Source organism: Scyliorhinus canicula, chromosome 14, assembly GCF_902713615.1.
Source record: "Scyliorhinus canicula chromosome 14, sScyCan1.1, whole genome shotgun sequence".
Classification (NCBI taxonomy): Eukaryota; Metazoa; Chordata; class Chondrichthyes; order Carcharhiniformes; family Scyliorhinidae; genus Scyliorhinus; species Scyliorhinus canicula.
This window is the reverse complement of record NC_052159.1, coordinates 141,485,032-141,498,714: the sequence shown is the minus strand read 5'-3', so window position 1 is coordinate 141,498,714 and position 13,683 is coordinate 141,485,032. Positions and strand designations below refer to the sequence as shown.

General features: G+C 44.5%; 1 protein-coding gene across 2 annotated transcripts in view; it reads left to right on the top strand.

Moving 5' to 3' along the window:
- ndfip2 (Nedd4 family interacting protein 2) overlaps window positions 1–13,683 on the top strand; it is a 100,977-nt gene that overhangs the window by 30,481 nt on the left and 56,813 nt on the right. For both annotated transcript variants that reach the window (XM_038817702.1, XM_038817703.1), the window contains exon 2: window positions 6,174–6,318. In XM_038817702.1, coding sequence (XP_038673630.1) covers window positions 6,174–6,318 — 145 coding nt within the window. The remainder of the gene's footprint in view (window positions 1–6,173; window positions 6,319–13,683) is intronic.

The window sequence follows — 13,683 nt, the reverse complement described above, 5'->3', positions numbered from 1 at the left end:
AATAGAGGGGTTCCATAATACAGGAACTTGCATTTTTAGGCACTGCATATTTAATAAAGTTATAGAAACCATTTGCTAATTTAATTTATTAATAGCAGCCTTCATATTTCATCAACCTGTGTAGCAATCTTGTTGGTAAAGATAAAGTTTGAATTTGTTCATCCCCCTTTAAATGAAAATTGACACCTCATCTTTCCAGCTCATGCACATACAAAATATGCTTAGAAATGTTTTGGGTCAAATCATAATTTAGTTGACTTATTTATTTGTTTGTAGTCAAGATAGGTTTGATATCCCATCAGAACCATCCTCTTTCTGTAATTATTTGTCAGTGTAATGTTATAAATGGCCATCGGGACTAGTGAAGGGAACTGAGGAGGTTCCAAACATTTCTCTCCCTTCCTTGAATACTGAAATGTCATAGAGTTTTATAGCACGGAAAGAGGCACTTCAGCCCTTCACTTCCATGTCGACCATGAAGCACCTACTTATTCTAATCCCATTTTCCAGCACTTGGTCCGTAGCCTTGTATGCCCTGGGATGGCAAATGCATTTAAAAACGTCTTAAATGTTATGAGGGTCTCTGCCTCCATCACCCTTTCAGGCAGCAAATTCCAAACTCCCACCACCCTCTGGCTAAAAAAGTTTTTCACCTCATCCCTGTCGTTCAAGTAATTCACAATGCACCTCCTTGATTTCTATACCTACATCATCCTTCTCCTAAGATGCAAAGTACACATTTAAAACCTCACCTAATATCTTTGCTTCCACACTCAAATTGCCACATTGGTCCTAATGGACCCTACTCTTACCCTGGTCAACCTCCTGCCTTTAATGTACTTATAAAACACCTTACATTTTCCTTTTATTTTACCCGCAAGCGCTTTTTCATTCCCCTTCACTCTCCTAATTCCTTTCTATATTCCGCTAGTGCTTCTGTTGTTTTGAGCCCTCTGTATCTGCCATAAGCCTCCTTTTATTTCCTTATGCAACCCTGGATTTCCCTTGACATCCAGGGTTCTCTGGACTTATTGCTCCCACCCTTCACTCTCATGGGAACATGTTGGCCCTGTGATCTCTCTGCTTCCTTTTCGAATGAATCCTGCTGCTCTGATGTAGGTTTTCCTATAAGTGGCTGCTCTCAGTTAACCTTGGACAGATTCTGTCTTATTTTATTAAAATTGGTCCTTCCCCCAATTAAGAACCTTAATTTCCAGTCCATCTTTGTCTCTTTCCACAACTACCTTACATTGTACTGAGTTATGGTCACCGTTTCCAAAATGTTCCCCCACTGAAACTTCATCCACTTTCCCGGCATTTGTTTCCGAAAGCTAGATCCAGCACCTCCCTTGTCGGACTTTCTACATATTGACATAAAAAGCTCTCCTGGATGCATTTTAAGAATTCCACCCCCTCAAAGCCTCTCGCACTTTGACTATCAAAGTTAATACTGAAGATACTGGGGCAGCACGGTAGCATTCTGGATAGCACAATTGCTTCACAGCTCCAGGGTCCCATGTTCAATTCCGGCTTGGGTCACTGTCTGTACGGAATCTGCACCTCTTCCCCGTGTCTGCGTGGGTTTCCTCCGGGTGCTCCGGTTTCCTCCCACAGTCCAAAGATGTGCAGGTTAGGTGGATTGGCCATGATAAATTGCCCTTAGTGTCCAAAATTGCCATCAGTGTTGGGTGGGATTACTGTGATATGGGGATAGGGTGGAGGTGTTGACCTCGGGTAGGGTGCTCTTTCCAAGAGCCGGTGCAGACTCGATGGGCCGAGTGGCCTCCTTCTGCACTGTAAATTCTAAAAAAAAAACAAATTATATGAATCTATGAAGAAGTTGAAATCCCCTACTATTATTACCCGATTGTTCTTATTGTTCATTGTTCGCAAAGAATTGCCAACATATCTGCCCTTCTATCTCTTGCTGACTGGGGGCCTACACTACCGGTAATGTGATAGCTCCCTTTTTGTTACTAAGTCCTACCAATACAGCTTCATGGAAAGTGTGAGGTGATCAGCAAGATGACTGCCAGATTTATCACATGGAATATTTCTTCAAAAATATATAAAATAGACTTTGGAATGTGGACACATTTACCAATAGACTTCTCAGCAAATGGGTTTATTGTTCAGTGTGTTAGCTCAGGGTCTCTCTAAAGATATTTGTTCGTTGATGAGCGCTTGAACATGGGATGATTTGAAACAGTATTCAGCTGGAATGGGTAATATGTTGGGCAATACGTTAAATTGCTTAGCACTGGTCCACTAAAGTGGTCCACAATACAATGTAGGTAAACAGTGAAACAACTTTGTTATTCACATAACAATCATCAGCTTCTATTGTTTTGCTTACATGGAGGCTGGAGTGTTTTCTATTAAACAAATTTTAAAATATTAATTTCTCTCTTTCTGGTGGGTATTATTGAAAGATGTTCTTGGGATATGAACGTAGTTTATAAAGTTGGCATTTATTGCCCATTCTGCTTTGTTTGTCCTTGAGAAGATGATGGTGGTAGACCTTATTCTTGAACCACTGGAGCCCTTGTGGTAAATTCCTGAAAGTTCCAGGATTTTGATCCCATACCAGCCTCCCCGAACAGGCGCCGGAATGTGGCGACTAGGGGCTTTTCACAATAACAATTTTGAAGTCTATTTGTGACGATAAGCATTTTCATTTCATTTTATGAAGAAGGAACCGTGATATATGTCCAAAGCAGGATGCTGTCTGACTTGGCGAGTGATTGTGTTCCTGTCTACCTGCTACCCTGGATGTTGAACAGTGATGGTATGCCTGCAGTGCACCTTTTAGGGTGGGATTTTCTGCGCTTGCTCTGTGGTGTGATTCGTGGAGGTGGCCTGCCATCGGACGGCAGCGGCGGAATCTCCTGTCCTGTTACCGTCACTGGAAACCTATCGTTGGTGGAATTGGAAGATCTTGCCGGCGGGAACGGGCGGAAAATTCTGGCCATAGACTCTCAAAACTGCAACTATCGTGCTGGAGGTAATGAATGTCGAAGCTGGTGGATGGGGTGTCAGTCAAGCAGACTGCTTTTTGCTTCATGTAGCTTCTAGGGTGCTGTCTGTGACCATCCAAGCAAGTGGAAAATATTCCACCACACTTTTTACTTGTCCTTTATCAGTGTTGGAGAGGCTTTGGGATGTAGGAGTTAATCCATTTGCCATACAATATCCAGCCTCTGGCATGCTCTCAAAGCCAAACATTTATGTGGCTAGTCCAGTTGAGTTCCTGGCCAGGTGACCCTTGGGATGTTGATGGTAATAAACTCATTATGGTTTTGTCATTTAACTGTAAAAACAAAGGCCGGGATTCTCCCCTACCCGGCGGGGCGTGGGGTCCCGGCGTGTTGGAGTGGCGTGAACCACTCCGGCATCGGGCTGCCCCAAAAGTGCGGAAGTGTCCGCACCTTTAGGGTCCAAGCCCTCACATAGAGGGGCTAGGCCCGTGCCGGAGTGGTTCCCACTCCGCCGGCTGGCATGAACGGCCTTTGGCGCCATGCCAGCTGGGGCCGAAAGGACTTCGCCGGCCGGCGTAAGTCCGCGCATGCGCTGGAGCGTCAGCGGCTGCTGATGTCATACTGGCGCATGCGCAGGGGAGGGGGTCTCTTCCGCCTCCACCATGGTGAAGGCAGAAGAAAAAGAGTGCCCCCACGGCACAGGCCCGCCCGGCGATCGGTGGGTTCCGATTGCGGGCCAGGCCACTGTGGGGACACTCCTCGCGGTCAGATTCTCCCCCCCCCCCCCCCAGGACCCTGGCGCCCACCCACGCCGCCTGCTTCCGCCGGTAAGGTAGGTGGTTTAATCCACGCCGGCGGGAGAGGCTTGTCAGCGGCGGGACTTCGGCCCATCGCGGCCCGGAGAATTGCCGCGGGGGGGCCCGCCAACCGGCATGGCGCGATACCCGCCCCTGCCAAATCTCCGGGGGGGGGGGGGGGGGGGGGGGGGGGGGGAGCGGAGAATTCGGGACACGGCGGGGGTGGGATTGACACCGGCCCTGGGCGATTCTCTGACCCAGCAGGGGTCGGAGAATCCCGCCCACGGTACTTTTGGGACCCACTTGTTGGAGATGATTATTGTTGAGCACTTGAGTAATAATGTTACTTGCCACTTATCAGCTTAAGTATGAGTGTGGTACAAGTCTTGCTGGATGTGGGTATGGACTATTGCATTATTTGTGGAAGTGTGAATTGAGCTGAAAACTCTGCATTCATCAGTGAATATTCCCACTTCTGACCGATAATGGAAGGGTGTCATTGATGAAACTGCTGTGTGAAAGGATCTACTTTGAGGAAACCATGCAGTGATATCCTGAGGCTGATATGAGTGACCTCCAATAACTACCAACATCTTTCTTTTGCAAGGTACGACTCCAGCTACTGGAGAGGTTCTCCCTGGTCCCCAATCTTCTATTTTTTGAGGGCTCCTTTATGCCACACTGCTGCCTTGATATTAAGAGTAGTCAATCTTGCCGTATTCTGTTTTTTTTTTTCATCCGTATTTAGACTAAGCTTGTAATGTGGGCTGGAGCTGTGGTCCTGGTGGAACTATTAATCTAAGTATTGGTGAGTATGTGCACGTGAATATTCATTTTTGACAATTCCCTCCATCAGTTTGCAGGTGGTTGATCTTTAGCTGATTAGAATGGCATTTGGAAGTGTTTGACTTGTTTGCTTTTAATGGACTGGACATACCTGGACAATTTTCCTCATTATCCGGTACCTGTAAAACTGGAGCTGTACAAGAACAATTTGGCTAATTCTAGTGCACATGTCTTCACTGCTGCCAGGATGGTATCAGGACCTAAATCCTTTGCTGTATACAGTGCATGCTGCTATTTCTTGAAATCACGTAGAGTGAATTGAATTGACTGAAGACTGGTTTCTGATTATGGGGAACCCATGAGGTGTCTGAGAAGGATCATCAACTTGACATTTCCGCCTAAAGATGCTTGTGAACGCTTCATTCCTGCCTACTTTGTGTGAGGTGGTAGCCTTGTCATTGAGAATGGAGGATGTTCATGGCATATCTTTCAGTTCATGACTGGATGGGACAAGACTACAGTGGTGTGTGGGGATTCAATTAGCACTTTCCAGAGCATGCTGCTGTTGGTCTGCACATTTTCTCTCTTTCACAATGTGGGCATCATTGGTGGGTCCAGCATTCATTCCCCATCCCTTGAGAAGGTGGTTGTGAGCTCCCTTTTTAACCGCTGTAGTTCATGTGGTGTAGGTACTGCAACAGTGCTGTTAGGAAGGGAGTTTCAAATCTTCAACTCAGCGACAGTCAAGAAATGGCAGGATAGTTCCAGGTCCAGTTGGTGTGAGGCTTGGATGGGAATTTGCAGGTGGCGGTGATCCTATGCTGCTTTTGCCCTTGTCTTTCTAGGCAGCAGAGGTTGTGGGTTTGGAAGGTGCTGTCAAAGGAGCCTTGGTGAGTTGCTACAGTGCATCTTGTAAATCGTGCACACTGCTGCCACTATGTATTAGTGGTGGAGGGAGTGAATGTTGAAGGTGGTGGATGGAGTGCCAATCAAGCGGGCTGCTTCTCTTTAGATGTTGGTGAGCTTCCAAGTGTTGAGGATCTGCACTCATCCAGGCAAGAGACGAGTATTCCAACACACTCCTGACTGTGCCTTTACTAAAATACTGAGACTGTCTTAGCAAAATTAGGATGCCTGATTATCCAAATTCTTGAGTGTTTATTGCAGTAAAAGTCTTAAAATGTGAAATCTTGTCATGTGACCCTTTGAGTTGTTCACTGGACATGCATACCTCTTTGATAAGTACCAATGGGGATCATAGCGCAAATCAATTTTTGTTAGGTAATGTATTAAAAGAGGAGCTTATTCCCTGTTTAATGTTTGGGATCAAATCCAGGTTCTATTTTTACAAAATATTTGTGTTGTGACTGTGGTATTAATGTGTTAAATACATTCCATGAAAGTTAACAACAGCAAAAGTGAACCTGCCCATAGCCTAAAAATAGGAGCTTTTGTTCTGCTCCACTTTCCCCAGAGGGTGGTGACTAACTGTTATTGAGAGATCAATTGCAAGGCAGCAATCTAATATTGTCCTCTTTTACATTTTGGAATTTATTCAAAATGTTGTAATTACTGTCCTGATTAAATTTTTGCTATTTTTCTGTTATACCAGCTGCATAATGAGGATGATTCTCCACCAACATCTGATGTGGCACAGCCAAACCTTCCCACAGAGTCTCCTGAAACATCAACTGAAACTGACACAGCGCCACCGCCTTACTGCAGTGTCACAATGGGAGCAACTGCATCAGCCACAGGTCAGAGGTTTAGAAATAGCTTTACTTTTATTTTTAATTCGTTCATGGGATGTGGGCATTACTAGCAAGGCCAACATTTATTGTCCATTCTTAGTTACACTTGAGAAGATGGTGCTGAGCTGATTTCTTGAACTGGTGCAGTTCACATGGTACAAGTTGCCCGAGTGCATCTTGTAGATGGTACACACTGCAGCCATGTTACTGCAGTGGCGATTGGAGGTGCCAGTCAAAGAGTTGCTTTGTCATGGCAGGTGGCGAGCTTTTTGAGTGTTTTTGGAGTAGCACTCATTGAGACAAGTGGAGAGCATGCCATTACACTCCTGACGTTTTTGCTTTGTAGATGATGGAAAGACTTTGGAAAGTCAGGAGTTGAATTGATTGCTGTGGAATATCCAAATTCTGCTTTTGTGGCCATAGTAGGTTGGTCCAGTTAAGTTTCTGGTCAATGGTAACATCTGGAATGTAGATGGTGGAGGGTTCAACAATAATAATGTCATTGGTACAAGAGAGGTGGTTAGACTCTGTCTTGTTGAAAATGATCATTATCTAGCACTTGTAAGACACAAAAGGATACTTGCCACTCATCATTCCAACACGGATGTTGTCCACATATTGCTGCATGTGCCCCCATAGCCTGCTTCATTATCTGAGCAATTGAAAGTGAAATTGAATACTATGCAATCATCACCACATTACCTCACCTTTAGTTTTTTGATGGAGTAAAGATCATTGATGAAGGAACTGGAGATTGTTGACCCTGGGCAACTGCACTGAGGAACACCTGCAAAATTTCCTGGGACTGAGTTGACTTTGGAATTGTTTGTTCCCTAATCTATTTGTAAGAGTGTGGGGAATTGAAGCAGAAGTTTTGAATTGGCCTTGAGAGACAATAGCCGGGATTCTCCGAAATCCCGGCCAAATGTTGACGCTGGTGTCAAAACCGGCACAAGCGACAGTGGCGTCAATGGGTCTCCAGGCCCAGGCATTCACCCCTTCCTAGGGGGCTCGAACGGCGCCGGAATGCTGTGTTCTTCTCCGGGGCCGAAAGCCGGCACGGGTCCGCAAATGCAAGTGCCACAGCCGTCTCCGCACCGGATCAGAGAATCCCAGCCCATATCTGTACTGCAATTACTGGTGAGGTAGGAAACCATACAGTTGATTAGTTCTCAAAATGTTTACAGTTTAAAAGGAGAAATTGGTTCAATTTATTTTTTTTTAATCTCTAATTTCTATTTTCCTCATTCACTTCTTCTACTTTCCTCCATCTCTCCTCGTTCCATCTGCCTAAAACTCTCCTCACCAGAGTTAGGGATGACACATATTTTGTGATTCTAATCATGTGGAATTATTTCTTCATCCTCTTGACACCTCTGCAACATTTAACACAGTTGACCATGCAACCTTCTTCAATGCCTTCTCTCCATTATCTGGCCCTTTGAGATTGTCTTGAATAATCCTATTCCTACCAATTCAGAAATACCTGCTCCTTCCTGCCCAATACCAAAACTTTGTCTCCGAACAATCAATCGATGGCTTATTACTTGCTTTTCTGCTGGCTTTCAATAACGTGATCCCAAGGCGTGAGGTCAGCATCCATATCTGTTTTTAAGGACTCCCTGCTGTCCTTCTGCACCGCTTCTTGACCCAAAACCACTTGCATGCATTTAGGCTTCCTTACTAATGTGGTGGCTTGGGTGAGACACTGGTTGTCATTTCCTTCTTGAGCTACTGGTTTCGGCTAAAGAAAGTCATGTGCAAATGTGCATTAGATTGTCCCTTCAGCTGAGCATCATACTGGAAAAATCTTGAGTAAAACAGCTGGTTTCAAACTCCTGTGGCATTGTTCACCTGTTTTCTTTCGCCAACTGTCCCTCCTCCATGTCAGTAAAACACCTGCCCATGCATTTGTCACTTCTGGTTCCAAAGCTGTCAGTACTGACCTTCCATCATAAACTCCAACTGGTCCAAACTCCAGTCTGCATGCTGTCTGGCATTAAAACTATTCATTAATCACTTCTACCCTCACTGACCTATAAACACCCCTTCTTCTCTCCCAAGTCCAATTTAAAATCCTCGCTTTTGACTTCAAATCTGTTCATGGCTGTATCTTGCCAAATGCAATCGTTTCCAGCTGTAGATTCATTCACACAAACTTCAATCCATGAATTTTATCTCCTATTCATCATGCCTTTGTTCATCTCACTACCTGAAAATCCCTCTACCTGTTTATCTCCTCTGAACTCCTTTTAACATAATTTCACATTTCATCTGTCTTTGCATTCAGTTAGCCCTATTAATCTCTCTCCCAACAATAATAGCTAGAATTTATGTAGCACCTTTAATATAGTAAACTTTCTGAAGTGATTTGTAGGAGAATGCTAAAATAAAATTTGATACTGAGTCATATAGAGATATTTTGGACAAAGATTTGGGTTTTAAGAGTGGCTTTAAGTAGGAAAGAGAGATGGAGAAGTTTAGGGAGAGAATACCAGAGATCGCAGTCTTTCTAGCTGCAAGCATGGTTACCAGTGGTGGAGCAATTATAAAGGGGGATGTGCAAGAGGAGCGGGATCATGAAAGATTGAAAATGAGGAGAAATTTTAAAAATCAAGGCATTGTGTAACCTGGTGCCCAGTGTAGGTCAGCAAGCACAAAGGTGATGAATGAATGGGACTTGTTGCGAGTTAGGACATGAGGTCATCCAAGACTCTGCTGTGTAAGTTTATGAAGTATGGAGCATAAGAGACTGGCTAAGAGCACGTTGGAAGAGGTAACTGAGGCACCAATGAGATTTTCAGCACTAGAAGAGCTGAGGCAGGAACGAAGATGAGCGATGTTGCAGACGTGGAACTAGGTGACTTTAATAGCATGGATAAGGTTGGAAACTGTAATCAAAGGCCCCTTCTAAGGGATGAACCTCTGAAGGGTCATGTGACCTGCTTGTACAATCCGTAGTTCGAGCGTGGGAATCATTCAGCTCGATCCAGGTGGCAAAATGGCAGCATCGTGGCTGCAGTACACTTTACCTAGCATAAACGTAAATAAACATTTGGGTGTTTGTACCTAACTGGTGGAGCCAAGTTACTACATTTGGCACCGAGCTAAAAGAAAGCAGCAAGAGTGCTTGTGAGATCATCAGCTCAGAACCTGGCCTCATCAGCTCAGAATCTGGTCCTCTAAGTCAAGCTTGTGCAGTAGAAGATAGCTGTAGACATGCTTTATTTGGTAGAGTGGATCCCTTCAACGCCTAGGCTGATAATTGGTTGTGGTATGTTCAGCAACTAAGTTTTTCTTCAGAGCAAACTGAGCTGAGGAAAGGAAGAAGAAGGCGATGATAAAAGCAAATTACTGCAGATGCTGGAATGTGAAACAGACAAAAAGTGCTGGACAATCTTGGGTCTAACAGCATCTGCGGAGAGAGAACGGAGCTAACATTTCAAATTTGGACTGCTCTGCCAAAGCCAGAGAGGACTGGAAATGGAAATATAAATCAAATTTATACTGTTTGGGGGACATGGAGCAGTGGAACCGGACAGAGGGCCAGCAATAGGTGGAGATTGACAAAGATGTCATGGACAGAAAGACAAAGGGAATGTAAATGGTGGTGATCAAGGCTAAGAAAGGTGCTGATAATGGACAGGGTGAAACAGACTCACAGAAATTGTGTCAGAGAGAAGAACAATACTAAGAAGACTATATTCTAAGTGCATGCAGAACCCAAACTTATTATTTGATTCCCAGCATTACATCCCCAAACGCACCCGATGCAAGCTCGTTTACAGAGACTGTTAATTCAGTGAAAGGACACTGCCATCCAAAAGCCCTCCATGATTTTGCAATGATTCCAATTCAATTCCACGGGAAGAGCCCAAGGGGAGATCATTAAAACCTACGTAGCAAGGCTTAGGAAAATTATGGAACTCTGTGACTTTGGGCCAACATGTGTGCTGAAGAGTAGATTGATTTGTGGAGTTAATGATGAGGCCACACAGAGGAAATTGCTGACAGAAATTGCCATTAATTTCAAAAAGGCGGCGGAAATAGCATTAGCAGTAGAGCACTGTGGAAGGCGCCCAGCAACTTCAGAGCATGCAGACTGGCCCAGTCCCCCAATTAGAGCAAGAAGCTGCAGACAGTTTAAACAGGGAAGCAAACACAGAAGCTGGTAGAATTAGACGTTCAGGAGAATGAATCAACAATGTCTGATTGGTACAGAGTGTCGCAGGTGTGGAGGAAATCATTCCCCAGAGATTAATGAAGCGGAATGCTTTTAAAAATGGCAATAAAAAGATTTTTTTTTTAAAATAAGCAGACTGCTTTGTGTGCCACCAGAAGGGCCATTTGAGGTGCAGATGCAAGAGTAAGCAGAATCTGCCTCGTACGAATAAAGTGAACAGTTCAACACCAGTGCATAATGTTGAAGATTTTTTTTGTGAGTGATCGGAATGTTCTTTTGATAATGTGAAGACAGGCAAGATAGTACCCATTACAGAGGTTTTACTGGTCAATGCAGTCCATTAATAATGGAAGAAGACACTGGAGTGGCTGCTACCGTAGTAGGGGAGTAGACCTACAGGTATTTTCGAAAAGAGGTTCAGCCTCTGCGGGGGCAGCACGGTAGCATTGTGGATAGCACAATCGCTTAACAGCTCCAGGGTCCCAGGCTCGATTCTGGCTTGGGTCACTGTCTGTGCGGAGTCTGCACATCCTCCCCGTGTGTGCGTGGGTTTCCTCTGGGTGCTCCGGTTTCCTCCCACAGTCCAAAGATGTGCAGGTTAGGTGGATTGGCCATGATAAATTGCCCTTAGTGTCCAAAATTGCCCTTAGTGTTGGGTGGGGTTACTGGGTTATGGGGATAGGGTGGAGGTGTTAACCTTGGGTATGGTGCTCTTTCCAGGAGCCGGTGCAGACTCAATGGGCCGAATGGCCTCCTTCTGCACTGTAAATTCTATATAATTCTGTAACACAGCAGCTAGATTGGTACCTACAAAGGGAAGACCAAAACATTGTTATGGACAGCAATCTTTACAACTTCCATTAATCTTCTATTAATCAATGTGTCTGGCCAAAGATCAAGTATAATGGGCTGTGACTGACTCCAAGAAATCAAACTCAACTGCTTGGAAATTTTCAGAATTAAGGAGGGGGCCTGCATGAAGTAGTCCGGAAGTATTAGGACGTTTTCAGGATGAATTGGGAAAAAACTCAAAGGTTCAAAGGCATAAATCCATGTAGACCCAGAAGCCATTCCAAACATTTTCAAGGCAAGACCTGTGCCCTATGGATTGCTGGAGAAAGTTGAGTCCCAGCTAGAGAGGCTTGAAGAACTGGGTATCATCTAACCAGTCCAGTCCGCTGAATGGGCAGACCCCATAGTACCTGTTCTTAACCAAATAAGACACTCCACATCTGCGGGGAAAAAAGTAAACCAAGCAGCAAAGCTGGACAAATATTCTATCCCGGGGATAGAGGATTTATGTGCAAGACCGGCTGGAGGACATTGGTATATGAAATTTGATATGAGTCATGCATATCAACAGTTGGATGATGCTTCCAGAGGGTACGTGGCTATTAATACACATGAAGGATTATAGCAGTATACACGGTAGCCTTTCGATGTTTCATCAGCTTGTGTCATATTTCAAAGAACTGTTTTATCCCGGCACCAGGTTACTGTGTGGACTTTGCAGATTCTCCCCGTGTCTGCGTGGGTCTCATCCCCACAACCCAAAGATGTGCAGGGTGGGTAGAAGTCACGCTAAATTGTCCCTTAATTGGGGGAAAAAAGAACTGTGCTCTAAATTTAAAAAAAAATCATAACTCAGAGAACCATAGAAAGTTATTACAGGGCTTGCTGCGCATCATTGTCTGGTATCTGGATGACGTATTGATTACTAGTGCAACCGAAACACAATCATTGGATAATCTTGATGAAGTACTGAGCAGATTTCAGGAGGCGGGAGTTCGTCTAAAAAGAGAAAAAGGCACTTTCCAAGTCATAGAAGTAGCTTACCTCAGTTACCATAGGGATGCCCAGGGACTGCAACCTATGGAGGACAAAGTCAGGCAATGAAAGAGGCATAGGCCCCAAGGAACATCTCTGAGCTTAAATAATTCTTGGAGATGGTTAATTATTATGTGTGTTTCCTTCCAAATATGTCAACATTAAGCATTTTTACACATGTTACTGAAGAAACACCAGAGATGATTCTGGAAAGCACCACAGAGAGAAGCATTTTTAATAAGGTCAAGCAACTCTTGCATTCATCTTGCCTACTGGTACATTTTGACCATATGGAGTTGGGGCAGTTTTATCTTGCAGAATGGGTGATGGGTCTGAGAGGCCTTTAGCATACATGTCAGAAACTGAGGGGGGTTATTCACAGGTAGAAAAAGGGAGACTATCTGTTTTGTACTGTGAGAAGATTCCACCAGTCTGCCTGTGGAAGACATTTCTTTGTTGTAACAAACCACCAGCACCTGTTGGGGCTGTTCAAGGGGGACAAAGCTATTCCACCAATTGCATTGGCCAGGACTCCGCACTGGGCATTGCTCTTATTAGCTTATTAATAAACATTTGAACACTGACCAAGGACAGAGGCGATGCTGATTGCCCTTAGACTTCTACTACCACCAGAGAGTATGCAACCTCCAACCCCGGGCTGCAAGCAATCTTGAATTTTCCAGACACTTTGCCAGTGTCAGCACAGGAAATAAGATTGTGGACCAGAGTGACCCACTGTTATCAAAGATGAGACCAGATATTAGTAGGTTGGTAGAATGAGAGGAATTCGGAAGACCTGAAGCCATACCACGTTGGGAAAGTCGAGCTAAGCTGTGAGGATGGCATCATCCAGTAGGGAGCAAGAGTAATTGTCCCAGTGTAAGGGCAGGAAATGGTCCTTGCAGGGTTGCATAGTGCCCATCTGGGTGTGTCAAGAATGAAATGCTTGCCAGAAGCTATGTTTGGTGGGCAGGCATTGACACCCATATTGAGATATTAATGAAGCACTGCAATCAGTGCCAGTTACAGTCAAATGTGCCAGCTGCAGCCTCTTTCCACCCTTGGAATGGCCAGGTTGGTCATTGGTGTGAGTTCACATTGATTATGTAGGACTGTTTTTTGAGGGGAAATTGTTTCTACTATTGGTAGATGTCCACTCCAAATGGTTGGACGTATTTCGGATTAGTTTCACAATAATTTATGCGACATGTCAAAAAACTTTGCCAGTGCTTCATGACTTAGGTTAATTAAGTACTCATACCAGATAACGGAACGGCTTTTACAAGCGTAGAATTTCAAAGTTTCACGTCTTATAATGGGATAAAACGCTTCGGAACTGCACCATATCATCCATCAAATGG